The following is a 17,945-nucleotide window of genomic DNA, read 5'->3' as shown; positions in this document are numbered from 1 at the left end:
TGTGAGCCAAGGAAGTTCCACATGAAAGCCTCAGTGACAAACCAGCATCTGAGGAAAATGCAGTAAAAATAGCAGAAACGCATAAAAGGATGTTTTGGTGTCTTTGAATGTACCAGGTACTAATCCTTTGTCAGTTAACATGGCTAAAGTCAATTAACATGGTTAAGTCATAACTCCTTTAACATAATTTCATTTTAAAAAACAAAAAGAGTAACAATGCTGGACTACATCCAGATGTTTCAGATTGCCACTGATACAAGTCTTAAGAAATAATATGTTAGGAGTGTCCTTTATACCTTGCCTGCAACCCACTGTACCTTCTGCTCCCAGAACCCAGATTCTGTTGTGTAGTCAGAGAACATTTACTTAAATATCCGCTTATCACTTGAGGACAAAATATTGAGAAAGATGCCAATGGGGAAAAATAGCCTTAGCAAATGCTAATGAATGAATGGCTATGTATTTCCAGCATTTTCTGTTTTTAAGGATGACAATGATTCTGGTTGTCTTCCCGATTACATTACGCTGCTAGCTTTTCCCTCAAAGGTCAGATTCCCGAACCAATCTATCACTACCACAGATATGTCACTCTAAATTGCCGGACGCATGTCACACAAGAAATGACCGGCTATGATCAGCTCGGTTAGAATGCAAAACTGGAAGTAGACAGCATTGCTTTTTGCAGGAGGTAAACACTTTGTTGAACCCGTGGTTCCTTACGTCTGATTTAAAAATAACAACCAATGGAACATTCGAACTACAGGAGTTGTCGAATCCACAAGCTATTCTCTGCCTGCTGCCACCTCCAGCGAAGGAACTGAGGGGGATAATGATAGAACCAAGCCCTGCCTGTCATGGGGGCAGGGGAAAGACCTGATTCATGCATGGATACTATGATGTATCAAACTCTTCAAATTTTGTTTTTTGTGCTCATTTAAATTGAGGAATGTGAATGTTGGGGGAATGAAATACTTTTGCATTGAGAGTCAGCATTGAGCACACCCAGGTCTGGTACAGCAGGGGTTTTACTTGGTGCGTATTATGCTGCCATATTTCACTACAATAGTAACAGGAGTAGGCCTTTCAACCCCTCAAGCCAGTTCAGACAGTCAATAAGATCACGGCTGATCTGTATCCTAACTGCATCCACTCCGCCTTGGCTCCATATCCCTTAATACCCTTAGCTAGCAATCTATCGATCTCTGATTTGAAATTATTAATTGAGCATCTACTGCTTTTTGTGGGAGAGAGTTCCACACTTCTACCACCCTTTGTGTGAAGAAGTGTTTCCTAACTTCTCTCCTGAATGATCTGGCTCTGATTTTTAAGCGTATGTCCCCTTGTCCTAGACTCCCCCACCAGCAGAAAAAGTTTCCCTCTATCTACCCTAATCAGTTCCTTTCAAAAACCTTAATCAAATCATTCCTTAAAACTTCTATATTCCAGGGAATACAAGCCTAGTTTATTTAATATCTCTTTATAATTTAACCCTTGGAACCCTGGTAACATTCTGGTGAATCTGCGCTGCTCTTCCTCCAAAGCCAATATATCCTTTCTAAGATGCATTGCCCAGAACTGTACACAGTACTCCAGATGTGGTCTAACCAGGGCTTTGTATAGCTGTCGCAAAACTTCTTCCCCTTTATATTCTAGCCCTCCAGATATAAAGGCTAACATCCCATTAACGACTAGCATCTCTTTAAATTACTTATTTAGTTGATATTGAGAAATGTAGGATAACTAATTTTTTAAAATTATTTACCGTTATTAGGCTGAACTGAATGAATTGAGAAGCACCATCATAAATCTCCTGGATCCTCCTCCAGAGGTTTCTGCCCTCATTAATAAGCTGGATTTTGCAATGTCCACCTACCTACTCTCTGTGTATCGTCTGGAATATATGAGGTCTGAGAAACTTTATAGCTAAAAATGAACCCTTTCTATGGTTGCACTGCACAGTATAGCTGCTAATATGCTACATGTTGCTTTGCAGAGTATCCCGCTCTACGGACCAGGACCGTTTTCAAATTATGTTTCGATATTTGGAGGACAAAGCAATTCAGAAGGATAAAGCGGGTAAGCATTTGAAGTGTGGGAGATTATTAGGAATTCGGGTCTGCTAGCAGATATCTACTCTGGTTCAGTGGTGTCAGTTGCTTCCTTAAGTGGTCTGGTTGCCTGCTTCTTAAGGAAATTGTCTTCCACTGCCCTGTGTCTACTAGCGCGATAGTGGGACCTAGGAGTGTAACAATGAAACTCTCTCGTAATCTGGTTCAGATCTCAGTGTCTCACAGCACGTGCACTCCATCAATCTCTCTGTAGGCAGACTGAGTTAACACTAGGTGAGACAAAGTTTGGTTTGATTTCTAAGCTGTTTTATTTCACAGTAGACAAAACATAGAATTTACCTGAGTGTGATGAGAGACACTTGATACATTCAGTATAACTTTTGTTTGCGTGCTATTACAAAAATAAATTTTAAAAATGCATGCGCAAACCCACTTTGGTGGGCTCTTTACTTAACGTAAAAGCACAAATTCTCCCTGATCAGGGCAGAGTTCTTCCCTTGCAGCTTGCTGCTACCTCCCTTTTTGGTGTATTTCCTGATTTTTTTTTTTAAAAAGCCTAACCCCATGACCCACAGAGATCAAACACCAAGGTGCTCGATATCTTCCTGTATGATCAGACATTGTTAATGAATTGCCAAATGTTTGGTCTCTGAAAGAAAGCAATTTCCCATCTCGCTTATTAATTACCATTTGCCTGCTCATCATGAGGCTAGCTGATCTGGTTCCAATCCTCTGCCTGTGTTTGCTTTCTAGCAGAAACAGGATCAGGAATAGGGTTGTATGGGTGCACTACATTACCTTTTTAGGCAGTGTTTTCTTAGACTGGATTTTTTTTGCTGCCAGCTGTGCTCTCTAATCAAGTACTGCAAAAGCCTTTCCTACATTACAACAGTGACTACACTTCAAAAGCACTTCATTGGCCGTAAAGAGCTTTAAGATGTCCCGATGTTGTGAAAGGCACTGTATAAATGCAAGTCCTTTCTTTTATAGAGATTTAAAATGCTTTTGTACTTCGTTTCACAGGTATGATGCAATGTGTGGTTGCGGTAGCTGATAAAGTGTTTGATGTTTTCCTAGCTGTTATGGCAGACAAGGTACCGTGTGCTTTTTATTTAAATGGTTGTCTTCCATTTAAATCTGTTTGAAGTGTTTTTCAAATACCTATATTTATAAATCTTTATAAAGAATCACCTTGGTATTATCTCCTTCAGCCCAAGACTAAGGAAAATGAGGAAGAGCTGGAGAAACATGCCCAGTTCCTGTTGGTGAATTTCAACCACATCCACAAGAGGATTCGAAGGGTCGCTGACAAGTTCTTGTCAGGCTTGGTAGATAGGTAAGATATTTTAAATTAATTTTCTAAAAACTAGGGGCCATAAATATGAGATAGTCATTAATAAATCCAAAGGGAATTCAGGAGAAACTTCTTTATCCAGAGAGTGGTTAGAATGTAGAACCCGTTACCACAAGGAGTAGTTGAGGCGAATAGCACAGATGCATTTAAGGGAAAGCTGGATAAACACATGAGGGAGAAAGGAATAGAAGGTTATGGTGATAGGGTGAGATGAAGAGGGGTGGGAGGATGCTCGTGTGGAGCATAAATACTGGCACAGACCAGTTGGGCCGAATGGCCTTGTTCCATTGCTGTATGTTCTGTGTAATTCTATGAAGTATACAGCATTTTTAAAAAAAATGTATCAAACAATGCAATTTTTTAAAATAAGAATTGTACTGTTCCTTCCAAATTTGTTAGTAACAACTTCTGACCGTACTACTAGATCGCCCATGGTGTAGTCAAGGACGTGGGCTGAGAAGCAAAATTACCCAGGTTGCACAGGAAAATGTGACGGTTTTGTAAGTGTGAATCTGGAAACATAGGAACAGGAGGTGGCCATTCAGCCCCTCCAGCTTGTTCCACCATTCCAAACATGCCAACTCAGCCAGTCCTTATGCTTTGTGCCCCATAGGACGCTGCTGATATTTTTGACGTTTTCCCATGGCTTATGGGCATGTTGGACGTTAGCCAGATACAGAACTTTTAATTGTACGGATAAATTAGCAGAGTTTAATTTGTACAGGTTTGTTATCCCAAAAGGCTGGGACAATTAAACACCCAATGCAAAAGCAGTGATGTACTCCCTGGTGGTGCAATGTACAACTGCGGGATGTAAAGAGATAGTACTAATCTATAGTTACCTTCTCCTTTTAAAGTTACACGTTGTATTCGATTTTGTTGTTTGTAATTCCAGATTCCCACATTTGTTATGGAGTGGTACTGTCCTGAAGACTATGCTGGATATTCTTCAGACACTTTCCCTTTCCCTCAGTGCGGTAAGGACTAGTCATAATCGACAAAGTGCAATTGACAGAAGAACGTTCTCTCGACCGAGATAATCATATTAAATATATTCTGCCTTGCAGGACATCCATAAGGATCAGCCTTATTATGACATTCTAGATACCACTTACAGAATCACTGTTCCTGATACCTATGAAGCCAGAGAGGTAATGTTAGCTTTCACTATCAAAAACATAAATGTTTAACTGGGGCCAAAATGAAAAGTTTTAAAATGATATAATGTTTCAAAACTTTTTTCCTCCATTTAATGATTTGCTTTTCACTATCTGGCAACTCGTAACCTGTTTCAATTCACTTATCACACAGTAACTGGCTGCTCAGAGGCAGCAAGTTTGACGGTAAACCCTTTTTTTTTTCTCTCCTTTCCCCCTCCCTTCGTCCTTTCCCCCCTTCCCTCCATTAGAAAAGTGCATTGCCTTGGCTTAGAGATTCCCTGAAGCGTTGTCTAAGGTTATGAACTCACCAAACAACTTGCATTTATATAATCCCTTTAACATAGTAAAGTGTCCCAAGGGTGTTTCACAGGAATGTTATCGAACAAAATTTGACATCGAGCCATGTAAGGAGGTATTAGGAGAGAGAGGTTTTAAGGAACGTCTTAAAAGAGGCGAGAGGGGCGGAGAGGTTTATAGAAGGAATTCTAGAGATTAGGGCCAGAGCTGAAGGCAAGGCCGGTGGGGAGAAGGAAATTAGTTATGCACTAGAGGCCAGAATCGGAGGAACATAGAGTTCAAGGAGGGTTGTAGGGCTGGAGGAGGCTACAGAGATGGGGAGGGTCAAGGCCATGGAGGGATTTGAACACAAGGATGCGAATTTTAAAATCGAGGCATTGCTGGACTGGGAGCCAATGTAGGTTACCAAATGTAAAACCCTTAAGTACACTCGTCTCCCAAACTACGGACCGTGAAGCAAATGCAGTCCAACGAGCCCTGGCAGTCTGCCCCACAAAGCTCGGGCAGTTTGGTCCAATAGTCCTTGTATTTCCTATTTGCTGTTTTGCCCTGTTTGAATTTTGTGGGCCAGGACTTTTGGAAAGAGCTGTTCTTGGCGGGTAAATCCTAAATCAGTACACCAAGATAAGTTGTGTACGCATCGTGAGATATATGTAAGTTAATTGGAGCAATGACTTCAACTTCGTACAAGGCCCGCGAGGCTCCAAACTATATGCCTGAGCAGCCTACGAAGACGAAAACCTTAGACATTGCTAGGTGGCCTCACTTATACTTTGTATCATAAGGGTCTGTGCTACTGGCAACCCGTTCAGTATTCCCAGAAAGAATTAATCCGAATGCAGTCTGTTTGAAGCTACTGTATAACTAGTTCAACTAATCTGTAATAAATTTGCTACGTATGTCACTCTTTATTTGCCATGATGTGGAGATGCTGGTGATGGACTGGGGTTGACAAATGTAAGGAATCTTACAACACCAGGTTATAGTCCAACTGTTTTATTTGAAAATCACAAGCTTTCGGAGGCTTTCTCCTTCGTCCGGTGAAGTGTGGGAATCACTCACCTGACGAAGGAGAAAGCCTCCGAAAGCTTGTGATTTTCAAATAAAACAGTTGGACTATAACCCGGTGTTGTAAGATTCCTTACACTCCTTATTTGGGCAGTCAACATTCTGTTATGCCTCTAGGTGGCGTCTCAATAGGATTTTCTCATTATAAAGCAAGCTACCCAGTCACATCTGCAGTTGCGCACTTCTACCACTAGATGGAGAATTCATCCGCTCATGATGCCTATGTCTATACTTACAGCTGTAAACAATTTTACAACACCAAGTTATAGTCCAACAAATTTTATTTTAAATTCCACAAGCTTTCTCAGGCTTCCTCCTTCCTCAGGTGAACGGTGTGGAAACACTAATGCACTTTGAGGAAATTTCTCGAGAGATTCACTAATGTTTATGATGCTATATGCTGGTTTTCTGCTACATGGGACTACTGCTCGTTTTGATATATATTAATGCCCTGGACTTGGGTATGCAGGGCATAATTTCAAAGTTGGCAAATGACACGAAACTCGGAAATGTAGTAAACAGTGAGGAGGATAGTAATGGACTTCAGGAGGACGTAGACAGACTAGTGAAATGGGCAGTCACTCGGCAGATTAAATTTAACACCGAGAAGTGTGAAGTGATTCAATTTGGTAGGAAGAATGGGGAGAGGCCAATATAAACTAAATGGTACAATTTTAAAGGGGATGCAGGAGCAGGACCTGGGGGTGTACATACACAAGTCTTTGATGGTGGCAGGACAAGTTGAAAAGGGTGGTAAAAAGGCATACGGTATCCTTGGCTTAGCATAGAGTACAAAAGCAAGGAAGTTATGCTAAACCTTTATAAAACACTGGTTAGCCCCCAACTGGAGTATTAGAAATACATATAGAAATACATATAGAATCATACAGCACAGAAGGAGGCCATTCGGCCCATCGTGCCTATGCTGGCTCTTTGAAAGAGCTATCTAGTTAGTCCCACTCCCCTGCCCTTTTTTTATATATATATATATATATATATATATATACTGTGAATATATTATCTCACCATAAATTATTTAAAACGGTAAGACATCAGAGCACGCGAGCAAGGGCATAATGATCTTGCGGTTTTGAAATTACTCAAGTATCACATTCCCATCGGAAGCCTTTGTTAGTGATTTATGTGCCCCCACCCCACTGGCAGTGCCACAATTGATGTAACCAAATAGGAAATGGGGTGCATCAAAGGCAATAAATAGTTTTTCTCCCTCCCAGCTTTTCTATCATAATTCACAGTGCTTCAGACGTAGCCCAGACAGACACAACCCATTTATAAAAAAACACAATTAGGCATCGTCTCACAACTCGAATTCGTAAAGTGATTAGCGATAAATATATACAGCTTAAAAAAAAAGTTACCAGTAGCGGTCTCTGAATATCTCGCAACAACGCACAGGGTTAAATGTTTAAAGAAGTCTGAGATAGTGACTTTCCCTCCACCTTATTGATTGCTAACCTGGCTGGGCCTCCTATGGAACCCCGAAACTCTGACCTAGAGCTCGGCATGCCCCTTTTAACAGAAGAGGAAGGTTGCATGTGCAGAATAGGAATACTTTAATGAATCTGATATTGTGTCCCAATTCTGGGCACCACACTTTAGGAAGAATGTTAAGGCCTTAGAGAGAGTGCAGAGGAGATTTACTAGAATGGTACCAGGGATGAAAGACTTCAGTTACGTCTAGAAACTGGGGTGGTTCTCCTTAGAGCTGAGAAGGCTAAGGGGAGATTTGAAAGATATGAATAACTTATACAATTCAACCTAGTTAAGCCTAATAATTCAATGGATTTCCCCCCTCAGAGTATTGTTCGAGATTTTGCTGCACGATGTGGCGGGATCCTGCAGGAGGCGATGAAATGGGCTCCATCTGTCACCAAATCCCATCTTCAGGTAAACCGCCAGCACAGTTACTACAAAAGAAAATGAAAGCGCACGGAATTGGAGGCAGCCATGCAACGTTGGGTTGGAAATTGGTTGGGAGGTGGGAGACAGAGAGCAAGGGTAAAGGGTACGTACTCTTGATAGCGGGATGTGACTAGTGGTGTCCACCAGGAAAATCTGTACTGGGGCCTCAACTTTTCACCATATTTATCAATGACTTCGATGAATAGAAAGTTTGGATATCCAAGTTTGCAGATGACACTAAGTTGGGAGGCACAGTAAGTAGTGCAGACGGGAACGGGCCAAAGGGACATAGACCGATTAAGTGCGTGGGAAAAACTGCGGCAAATGGAGTTCATTGTGGGAAAGTGTGAGGTCATCCATTTTGGACCCAAGACAGTGTATTTTCTAAATGGTGAAAACTGTGAAGGAGCAAAGAGATTTGGGTGTCCATGCACACAAATCATTGAATGCTTGGACAGGCACAAAAAGCAATATTTCGAGGGGACTGGAATATGAAGGGGAAGAAGTTATGCTTCCGTTGCATCGATTCTTGGTCGGAGTACTACATTCAGTTTCGTGGGCACTGCATCTCAGGAAGGATGTATTGGTCTTGGATTGATACCAGGGGTTAAAAGGTTAAATTATGAGGACAGGTTGCATAAACTTGGCTTGTATCCTCTTGAGTATAGAAGATTGAGGGGTGATCTAATTGAGTTGTTTAAAATGATAAAAGGATTTGATAGGGTAGACGAAGAGAATCTATTTCCTCTGGTGATGGAATCTAGAATAAACAAGTATAATGTTAAATTTAGAGCCAGGCCATTCAGGGGTGAAATCAGGAAACACTTCTTCATCCAAAGGATAGTGGAAATCTGGAACACACTTCCCCCAAAAGACTGTGGATGCTCGGGGTTAATTGAAGCTTTTAAGACTGAGATTTTTCTTGGGTAAGGGTATCAAGGGATATGGATCAAAGGTGGGTAAATAGGGTTGAAGTGCAGATCATCCATGCTAATTGAATAGCGGAACAGGCTCGAGGGACTGAATGGCCATTTCTTTTCCTTTGAAATGGCCCCACCTTAATAAAGTGTATGATGCCATCTTGTGGAAAAGGGAGGAAAAGTGCTAACTTTTTCTGGTGTCGTTTCCAAATACTGTAAAATATTTTGATGCTTCTAATTTTAAAGAATCTAGGATTTTAGTCTGTTTATTATCCAGATGTTGTGTTTCTGGAATTATGCCATTCAGCTAATTTAAGTGCATGATTGTGAAAGAATGGTTTCCTGTACTTTTTGTTTTTCCAGGAATATTTGAATAAGCATCAGAACTGGGTATCTGGCTTGTCTCAGCACACTGGCCTCGCCATGGCTACCGAGAGTATCTTGAACTTTGCATGTTACAACAGACAGAACACTACACTGGGGGTATGTATTAGCAGGGACGGAATTGGTAATGAATGATATAGAATTGCACCTGATGATACAGGGGAAGAGCAGAGCAGTACTGTATGTAATACTGTTTGTTTTTGTTTCCTATTCTAATCCCTCTCCCATTCCTGATTTATCATTTGTTCCTTCGGTTTCCATTTATTAAGTGGGGTGGCCCACTGTGCTAATAGGCCAGGTGCCCAGTCATGGAGTCACCAATTCCATCAGACACCTACCCCACTCTGAGGTGAATCTAATCCAAATAAGACTGGAAGATCCTGCAGCCGGTACAGGCAATTGCGGGTGATGAATCAAATCTCTGAATACATCGCCATTCAATCACTGATTATGCATTGAGAATTAATATTTACAGTTATGAACTTTATTTAAAACAATAATACACTTGAATTAACTTTATTAATTATAGCAGCAACTGAGAGTGCATTTTTTTCCCTCCAATATCTGGCCAAATTGAAGTTTGCACCTACACTGCAAAGGTACAGCTATTGTCTACTTTTGAATTGTATTCGAGATATAATGTAATGAAGGGGTGTGTGCAGATTAGAATTCTGGTGCAGGTATCCTGGGCAAATACTTCATTTGTTTCTAAACAAAGAGAAACTGTTAAACCTCTGCCCCTGGGAAACCAGCAGTTCAGTCACTCCAGGCTGGCGTTGGGCATCTCCTGGTGGCAAATATCTGGGAGTGGGTTTGTCTTCCTAATCGCCCGGGTAGGAAAAGATATGTGGCATTTGGCATGGGAGTACGTGCCAACAAGACAACTGGTTTTAATTGTTCTCTACATGTATAGGCGGGATTCACAGAGACTCAGTTCCAATTAAATATTTGAGAAAAGAAGAACTTTATCTTGTGCTCAGAAATGTCCCAATGCACTTCACATACAATGAATTACTTTGACGTTCACTTGTGTTGACAAACGTGACAGTGCTTTTGTGAGCAGCAATGTCCCATAAACGTCAATATATGAATGCCCAGTGCTGGTGTTGGTTGAGGGAAGTCTGTTGGCCAGGACAACAGGAGAGCTCACTGCTCTTCATGGGAAGCAGTGCTCTTCTTCTCATGTACCATCTGGAACAGTTAGTCGGGGCTATGCTATGACGTCTCATTCGAGAGACAGCACCTCTGACAATGCAGCACTCCCTCAATCCTGCGCTGAAGTGTCAGCCTGGATTATGTGCTTAAAAGTTACTGGAGTGGGGCTTGAACGCGCACCTTCTGACTCAAAGGTGAGAGTGCAACACTGAGCCAAGCTGAAATGTACGTGGTCAGGAAAGCAACAACATTAATTTGTTTAGCCAGGTGAATCTTGCTGATTGTTGAGGAATAGGAATTATACATAGTTTTTTAGAATATCAGACCAGCAGTTTCAGTAATTCAAGTATCATTTAATGTTTCTTTTTATTTAAAACAAAAACTCTGAGAGACATGCTGAGTTTTGCTTTTTCAAGCCAGTGTTTTAGATTGAATGGCCAACAGTATTGCTTAAGTCAGGAATAAGGTTAAACATGCTGTGTCCCCATATTTTGTGCCCTTTATTAATAAAATATTCCTTTCTTTCAGTCTCCCCTTGTGCCAATCTTCAGCCAAAAAGTATGGAGATGGCCTGCTCCCCATCATTTCCCAAAGCTAATCCTAATCAGTTGCCAGCCATGGCTCCCATGATGACTCAGCGAGTTTATCCAGCGAGCCATGCAGATGAGGAAATTTACCCTTTTCAATCCCTAGCCAGTGCTGAATAGCTGACCTGAACTCAGGCACTCTCCAGCACCCCTAGGTTAAGGAGTAGAAAATTGCCCTGCTTCCCATTCCCTGATCATTCTTCGTTGAGAAACTGCACATTGGATGAAGAGCTGGGAATGCGATGCGACCCCTTCCCTGCGATCGAGGGCTTCCTAACAACTCACTGTTATGAGCCCATGTGAATAATGGTCAGTAGGGTGAGGTAGTGGGGGGCGATTGGTGGAATTGTACCCCAGCAACTATTAAAAGCCTACTTGGGGTGAGGGTGGGGGAGAAAATGTAATTAAAAATAAATCACCCCTTCAGCCTACGTCAGAGTTTTCGGTCCCCTTCATTCTCCTGTGGGAAGCTGCCAGCACAGATTGGGCTCCTCTGCTAAACAGTATAGCCGTGCTCATAAACGCACTATGGGGGAAATAGCTGTACACAGCCGCACATCCTACCACTCTGTCATGCTACAGATTGAAGCCCTGGTGTTTATTTTACTTTTTTCAATTAAATATGTTTGCTTGGCTTTTCCTTGTATGTTTTTTTTCCCATGAATTAGTCTTGTGACGTGGTTGTTCCTGTTTCTCGTATTCACGGGTGGTCCTGCACTGTGTGTAAGCCCTACCGCAGCCATCTTTCCCTGTTACCCAGGTTTGTTGTACCAATAGCCAACATCTTAGATTTGTTTTGTGTGAGTTTTAGCTTCTCATCTCTTTCACTGAAGCAAATTATCTACCGTAAAATCTGTGCTAATAGGTTTGGGCACATTGTAAGTTAATTTTTTTTTTAAAAGTTCAAATTCTACATTTTAATACGCCAGCCTTAAAGCAGGAGTATTGTTTAAAATGGGCATCCGCCTCATGCAAAAACCTGAATCCTAATTGTAATTGATTTGGAAAGAGGATCGTGACTTCACAAAGTTAACACATTAAGTGGTATTTTTATCTAATCAAGCACAATCTAAATGGAAGCTAAAAGATGAATTTTGGAAGCTGGAACATTAGTGAGTGCAATCTGGGTATATTAGGGTGGATTTCTGATTGTTCTGTAGATCTTTAGTGCTTAACTGTGACCTCGGGGTGAAATGGAACAGTTGGTCATGATCCAGTATTTGGAACATGAAAATCACCAGGAAGAACATCTTTTGATTGGGTTTGGAAACTTTCTAATTTCTACTAATCCTCAGATCCTATCTGAGTCAACTAGATTTTAGTGAAGCCTTTTATAACACACATGCTTTGGGTTATCTATGAAGAATTCCATTAGCATTGCTGTTTAGAAAATTTAATTTACTTCAAAATATTAAAATGTTGAATCCAAGAGTAGTGAGACTCATTGACAAGAAAAGCTGTTGCACAGATCAGGCCATTTACCTTGCTCTGTAACGTTCTCCTTTCTGAATTCAAAATATATGGATAGACTTGCACGTTGGGAACACTGGAAAGGAAGCTCTCTGTTGCCCCAGTTGCTTGTGCCATAAAGAGCAGAAGGCCCCAGGTTCAATCCCCAGTGTGTACCGAGTTAGCTGATCTCAGCAGCACTACTTTTGGCTTTAGCAGCCTCTGAGCTAAGGAGAGCTAAAATCAAGATTCCTGCTGCTGAAAAGTGGGACGTACGGTCGTGCAAATGTTGGGTGAGTACACAATCGAGCTTGGCCTTGAAGCCCTCCACTGTCTGTTAGCCTGCTGGCGCGCCTGGTTTAGGCTCACGTATGAGGAGTCGCCTCTTGAATGAGTGATACTGGAGGAGCCATACCTCAGCAAGAGTTAGCACCTTCATTAGATGGGGGGGAAGAGAATGGAAAAGAAAGAAGTATATTACGTGCCACTTCAGTTTGCCTTGTAACATTCTTCTTTACAAACTTAAATACAATTGGAAAGACTTGTTTAGTGAGTCCTTATTAAACTGAGTGCAGAAAATGTTCTGTGGAGAACAAATTGGCACGCTGTGAATCACGCAGCAGAAAATTATCCAAGGCTGATTTTCAGTGGACCGTGGAGCACAACAGGTGAATATCAGATATAATGCAGTGTTGCTTGAAAGTGGTTGCGGTTTCATTTCTAATGTCCTTCTGTAAATGGAATGTGTTATAAATTGCTTATTGTGTTTAACAGGTGGTGGTATAGAATGGTTTGAAATATTGTTCTCTGTGTAGCTATCTTTGAATGTGCTATTCTGTTGTCAACATTGCCGTCTGGTGATCAGCATTATTAACCTGTTAGAGAACCACCTGTGAAAGTGGGGCATGGTCTTGGGTTCGAGGTTATCTTTCGCCTGCATTTACATTTTACATTATTTGCTTACATTGTTAGGAAATATGCAAGATATCAATACAAGTGATTATAAAATATCAATATTGTAGGTGTTCATAAAATATCAATGCAGTAGGAGATTTATAAAATATCAATACTGTAAATGCTTATAAAATGTCGATATTGGAGTTTTAGAAAATATCGATTCTGTAGGCATTTATAAAATATTGATACTGCAGATGTTTTATAAAATATCAATACTGTAGATTCATAAAATATTGATACTGTAAGCCATTTATAAAATATTAATACTGTATGAGATTTATAAAATATTGATACTGCAAGTGTTTTATATGATGTAGGAGATTTATAAACTATCAATAGAAAGAACTTGCATTTATATAGCGCCTTTCATGCCCTCAGGATGTCCGAGAGCACTTCACGGCCAATTAATTATTTTTGTAGTCTGTTGTAAACAGGGACACTGTAGGAAATTTATAAAATATCAATATTATACCTCCTTTGCTGCTCGGCCCTACCAGGGCATGGGCCAGTACTGGGGTGCCTCCAGACCATGTAATTGGCCCGGGGCTGGACAGGTATGCGGGGGAGGGGTTGGAAAACCCACTCTATAGTGTAAATGCACCTCCGTGCTTGCACATGAAGAATCTGTATTCAGTTGGGCTACAGATACTTCGAGCAGAGGAGTGAAGAAAGTTGAAATGGGGAGGGGAATTGCAGAATATTCTAAGTGTGAAATGTAGGAAGCAGATCTTAATATTAATTCAATACAAGATAGTTTTACTTCTTCTCCTGCCCATATAACTTCTAATATTTTTATTATTAATGGATGGGTTTATAACCACTATCGACTGGTTTGGCATTAAGATTGACCGTTAAAAATAGAGCACCCAAAGTTCTGTAATTGGCCTTTGTTTATCTTATGAAATAGTTCATGCTTTAAGCATTTTGTAGAGGAATGCATTGATTTATTATTTTAAATGAGTTGCCATAATCAAGGGCCCGTTTTGTTTTGTAGACCTTAGTGTGCCAACTACGGTTAGTTTGCACACTGATACCTGGTCAGCTGTGAATTGGATTGAAACTGTTAACTTAGAATAGCTTTTAACACTTAAGTCTATCAAAAGTAGAATCTATCGTGTCCTTGGGTTGGATTTGATCCTTGGGTCCCTCAGTATTGCCGTGCTGTACCACTCATTGCTGAGGTGTTTGGGTAATGTCTGCTAATTCTGTCTCAGGAAAAAAAGGTATATAAACCTGTTGAAGATATAATTATTTGGTAATGAGCAAAATATTCAAAATAAACGAGTGTTGATTAGGGCTGTTTGGTATGAGCCGTTGACTCCCAGCCAGAGTCCCAAGTTTGCCTGTTGCTTCAACTTGCTTGGCTTAATCGAGTGATTTAGATCCACTAGTAGCCGGGTCGCAGCTTTTTCGTGCCGGGAGCATGATAATCGTCAAAGACAGTTAATGTGTGGCTCAGCCCCCTCCCCTATAAGTTTGTGCTTCCTGTTACCTGATCACAGAATAGCATTAACTTTAGTTGTGAGTAATAGCAGATATGGAAGCTGCAATCTCCAGAACTGTGATTTTTAAATATCAGAATTGTTTTTTATCTTGTGTAATTGTTGCAGGTGACTGAAACATAAAGAAACTGATATTTTCTCTTAAACAATTCTCCCTTCCACTGGTGATTGAAGCATTTTACAGCATAGGCTGCCCTGAACTGGTTGGATGAGGATGTGGTGGTGAGACAATGACTCTAATTATTTAATACTGTTATGAAATGGTATCAGGGTACCTTATTACCTCATTCTAAGTACTGATGTTGAATGAGAGTCAAATATTTTGATGAAACCTATTGGAAGTTGTAGATTAATAGCAGATATGTTATCTATAATCTCCAAAATGGATTGAATATCAGAATTATGTTTGTCTTGCAGAGTGTCACAGGAAACCAAAACTGATATTTTCTGTCTCTAAATAAATAAATTTCCCATCTACTGATTGAAGCATTTTACACCAAAAATGTTTTACATGTTCTGTGCATTAATCTGCAGGCTACTCAGCTAACTGAAAGGCCTGCTTGCGTGAAGAAAGACTACTCCAACTTTATGGCTTCTCTCAATCTACGTAATCGTTCTGCAGGAGAGGTAAATGCAGCTTTTTACGGTATTCCTTTGCCTTCTCTTTCTTTTGTTCCGGGACTTCAGAATCCGGAGCTGAGATGGACAAACTGCTTCATGCTCTCTGCCAATGCTGCACTGAAACCACTCATTAAGACCTGTGTGAGAGGAGCCCAAGCAAGTAAGAAAGAAAATGGTTGCATTTATATCATGCCTTATCATGGTTTCAAGATGTCCCAAAGTGCTTTACATATAATGAATTACTTTTTAAAGTGCATTCACTGTTGTTATGTAGGCAAACAGAGCAGCCAGTTGGCTGGGGCGCAGATCACCTTATGAAAGGTAAATAAAATACCAGGTAATATAAGCATGGTCAGTGTGGTCTCCTGGGCTAGTTTTCGAATGCCTAAGGGGGATCAGAGAGGAATTTTCCAGATTTTTCCCCCTTCATTGGCATTGAGGTTTTATTTTTTTTGCCTCTTCCAGTAGATTACATTTCTGGGTGGGTAGGAAGTATGGGGAAGGCTTGATGGACCAAATGGTCCTTTCCTGCCCATCCTTTTATATCCACCCGAGTGGGCAGATCTCATCGGAAAGACAGCGCCTTTGACAATGTGGCACTCCCATCAGCACTGTGCTGTATCAGGCTAGGATACGTGCTCAAGTTCTGGAGTGGGACTTGAATCCCACAGCCTTCTGACTCAAGAGAGTGCTAAAATTAAACCAAACTGACAGGCACATCCTTCTTGGAAACGTGTTGTGAGGATAGGAACAGGCTTGGCCGTTAAACACGTCCTCAGTCGAATATCCTGCTGGTGCCTGGTTTACACGTGAATAATGGCACTTTGCGAGGTATTGGAGGGTTAACATGCCCACGGAGCTATACCCTGACACAAGTCAGCACCTTCAGGAGAAAGGGTGAAAAAAAAAGTTTAGAACAAGTAAGAAAGGTAAAGTGAAACAAAAAAAGCAAAAATATTGTCCTTTAATACATTACTTTAATAGAATTGTCCCTTCGGTGGCTCAGAATTATTCTATAAAACCCGAGCAATGTTTCTGTTCCCTGTCATGGAACGTACATTTGTTAACCTGTTTAATATTTTGGGGTATTTCAGTATTTTCTCTCTCGACAGGTCGCAGGAATGATTCAGTTCTCTGAAGCAACTGGTCGGCAGTCTGACCTGAACAAAGTCATGATAAAACAGCTTAACGATGCACTGGAATCGGGTGGGAGTGAGGCCTACACACAGTCCATGTTCAAGCTTACAGCTTTGCTCATCAGCAGCAAAGGTAAGGGGTGTAGCTGTTACAATTTCTAACTGAAATAAAAATTATCTCACAAAAAGTATAGTCTGGTTCACACGAGGTACAATACAGAAGAACTATGTAATGTCTAATTTACTCTTTTATACATGATATAGGATGTGATGCTTATGCATTGACAGGACACGTACTATATTTTACAGTAATTTGGTGCTTTGTAATTGAATTGCAAAGAAATCAAAACAGTGAATTTATTGAAGGTTTAGAGGCACTAAACCAAAGTGTTAATGCCTTGTACCTCTGTGCCAGAGATCAACTCATTAACCTTTTACTTAAATCAAGCTTCTCCTTGTGGTGTCCTGTAGCACCTGAGGAGAAAACTGACAGCATCAAGCTTCACTGAGGCACTTTATAGTTAATTTTGCGCTCACCTTTCTACCTAAACTGTTCTGTAACAGGGTACAGAAAGAATCTGCAGTTGTTCTTGGCCAGTAATTTCTGACACTTGTAAAATTGGGGGTGGAATACAAAAAATAATAGTTAGCTTTGGAACATAGGAACAGGAGGAGGCCATTCAGCCACTCGAGCCTGTTCCTCCTTTCAATTAGATCACAGTTGATCCGTATCTTAACCCCATCTACCAGCCTAGGATCTGTAACCCTTAATACCCTTGCCTAACAAAACTCTATCAATCTCAGTTTTGAAAACAGCTTTTTGGGAAGAGAGTGTTCCAGATTTCCACTACCCTTAGTGTGAAGAGATGCTTTCTGACATCATCCTTGAATGGCCTAGCTCTAATTTTAAGGTTATACCCCCTTATTCTGGACTCCCTACCACAGTAAATAGTTTCTCTCTATTTACCCTATCTACTTCTTTAATCATCTTAAACACCTCAATTAGATCACCCCCTTAATCTTCTACACTCAAAGGAATACAAGCTTAGTCAATGCAAATTGTCCTCATAATTTAACCCTTTTAGCCCCGGAGAGGCTAAATCAAAAATAAGCTTTAAAATCTGGTATTTTTACTGGTACACAAGAAGAATTGGAGAAGGTTGCATTTTACCACGGTGAATATGGTCCAACAATCAGGAGTACTAGCTTTTCCCCCCCATAAATCAGCATGACGTTTCAAGCTAAGTACGATCATTTCTTATTAGTGTATCAATACAATAGATGAGATTGCAATAGTGATGTACTCCAAGCTCTGAGATTCAATTTGAGTAAATACTGACACTCAACAGGGTTTGTTATTACT

At 40.7% G+C, this 17,945-nt stretch overlaps 1 protein-coding gene across 1 annotated transcript in view; it reads left to right on the top strand.

Moving 5' to 3' along the window:
* Window positions 1-17,945, top strand: part of LOC137342254 (phosphatidylinositol 4-kinase alpha-like) — a 124,182-nt gene that overhangs the window by 61,371 nt on the left and 44,866 nt on the right. The window contains exons 22-31 of the mRNA XM_068006094.1: window positions 1,772-1,905; window positions 1,994-2,076; window positions 3,093-3,163; window positions 3,281-3,405; window positions 4,319-4,400; window positions 4,491-4,574; window positions 7,767-7,856; window positions 9,155-9,274; window positions 15,360-15,452; window positions 16,559-16,715. Of these exons, the coding sequence (XP_067862195.1) occupies window positions 1,772-1,905; window positions 1,994-2,076; window positions 3,093-3,163; window positions 3,281-3,405; window positions 4,319-4,400; window positions 4,491-4,574; window positions 7,767-7,856; window positions 9,155-9,274; window positions 15,360-15,452; window positions 16,559-16,715 (1,039 nt within the window). The remainder of the gene's footprint in view (window positions 1-1,771; window positions 1,906-1,993; window positions 2,077-3,092; window positions 3,164-3,280; window positions 3,406-4,318; window positions 4,401-4,490; window positions 4,575-7,766; window positions 7,857-9,154; window positions 9,275-15,359; window positions 15,453-16,558; window positions 16,716-17,945) is intronic.

Source organism: Heptranchias perlo, chromosome 25 (genome assembly GCF_035084215.1).
Source record: "Heptranchias perlo isolate sHepPer1 chromosome 25, sHepPer1.hap1, whole genome shotgun sequence".
Classification (NCBI taxonomy): domain Eukaryota; kingdom Metazoa; phylum Chordata; class Chondrichthyes; order Hexanchiformes; family Hexanchidae; genus Heptranchias; species Heptranchias perlo.
This window is presented reverse-complemented; position numbering and strand designations above follow the sequence as displayed.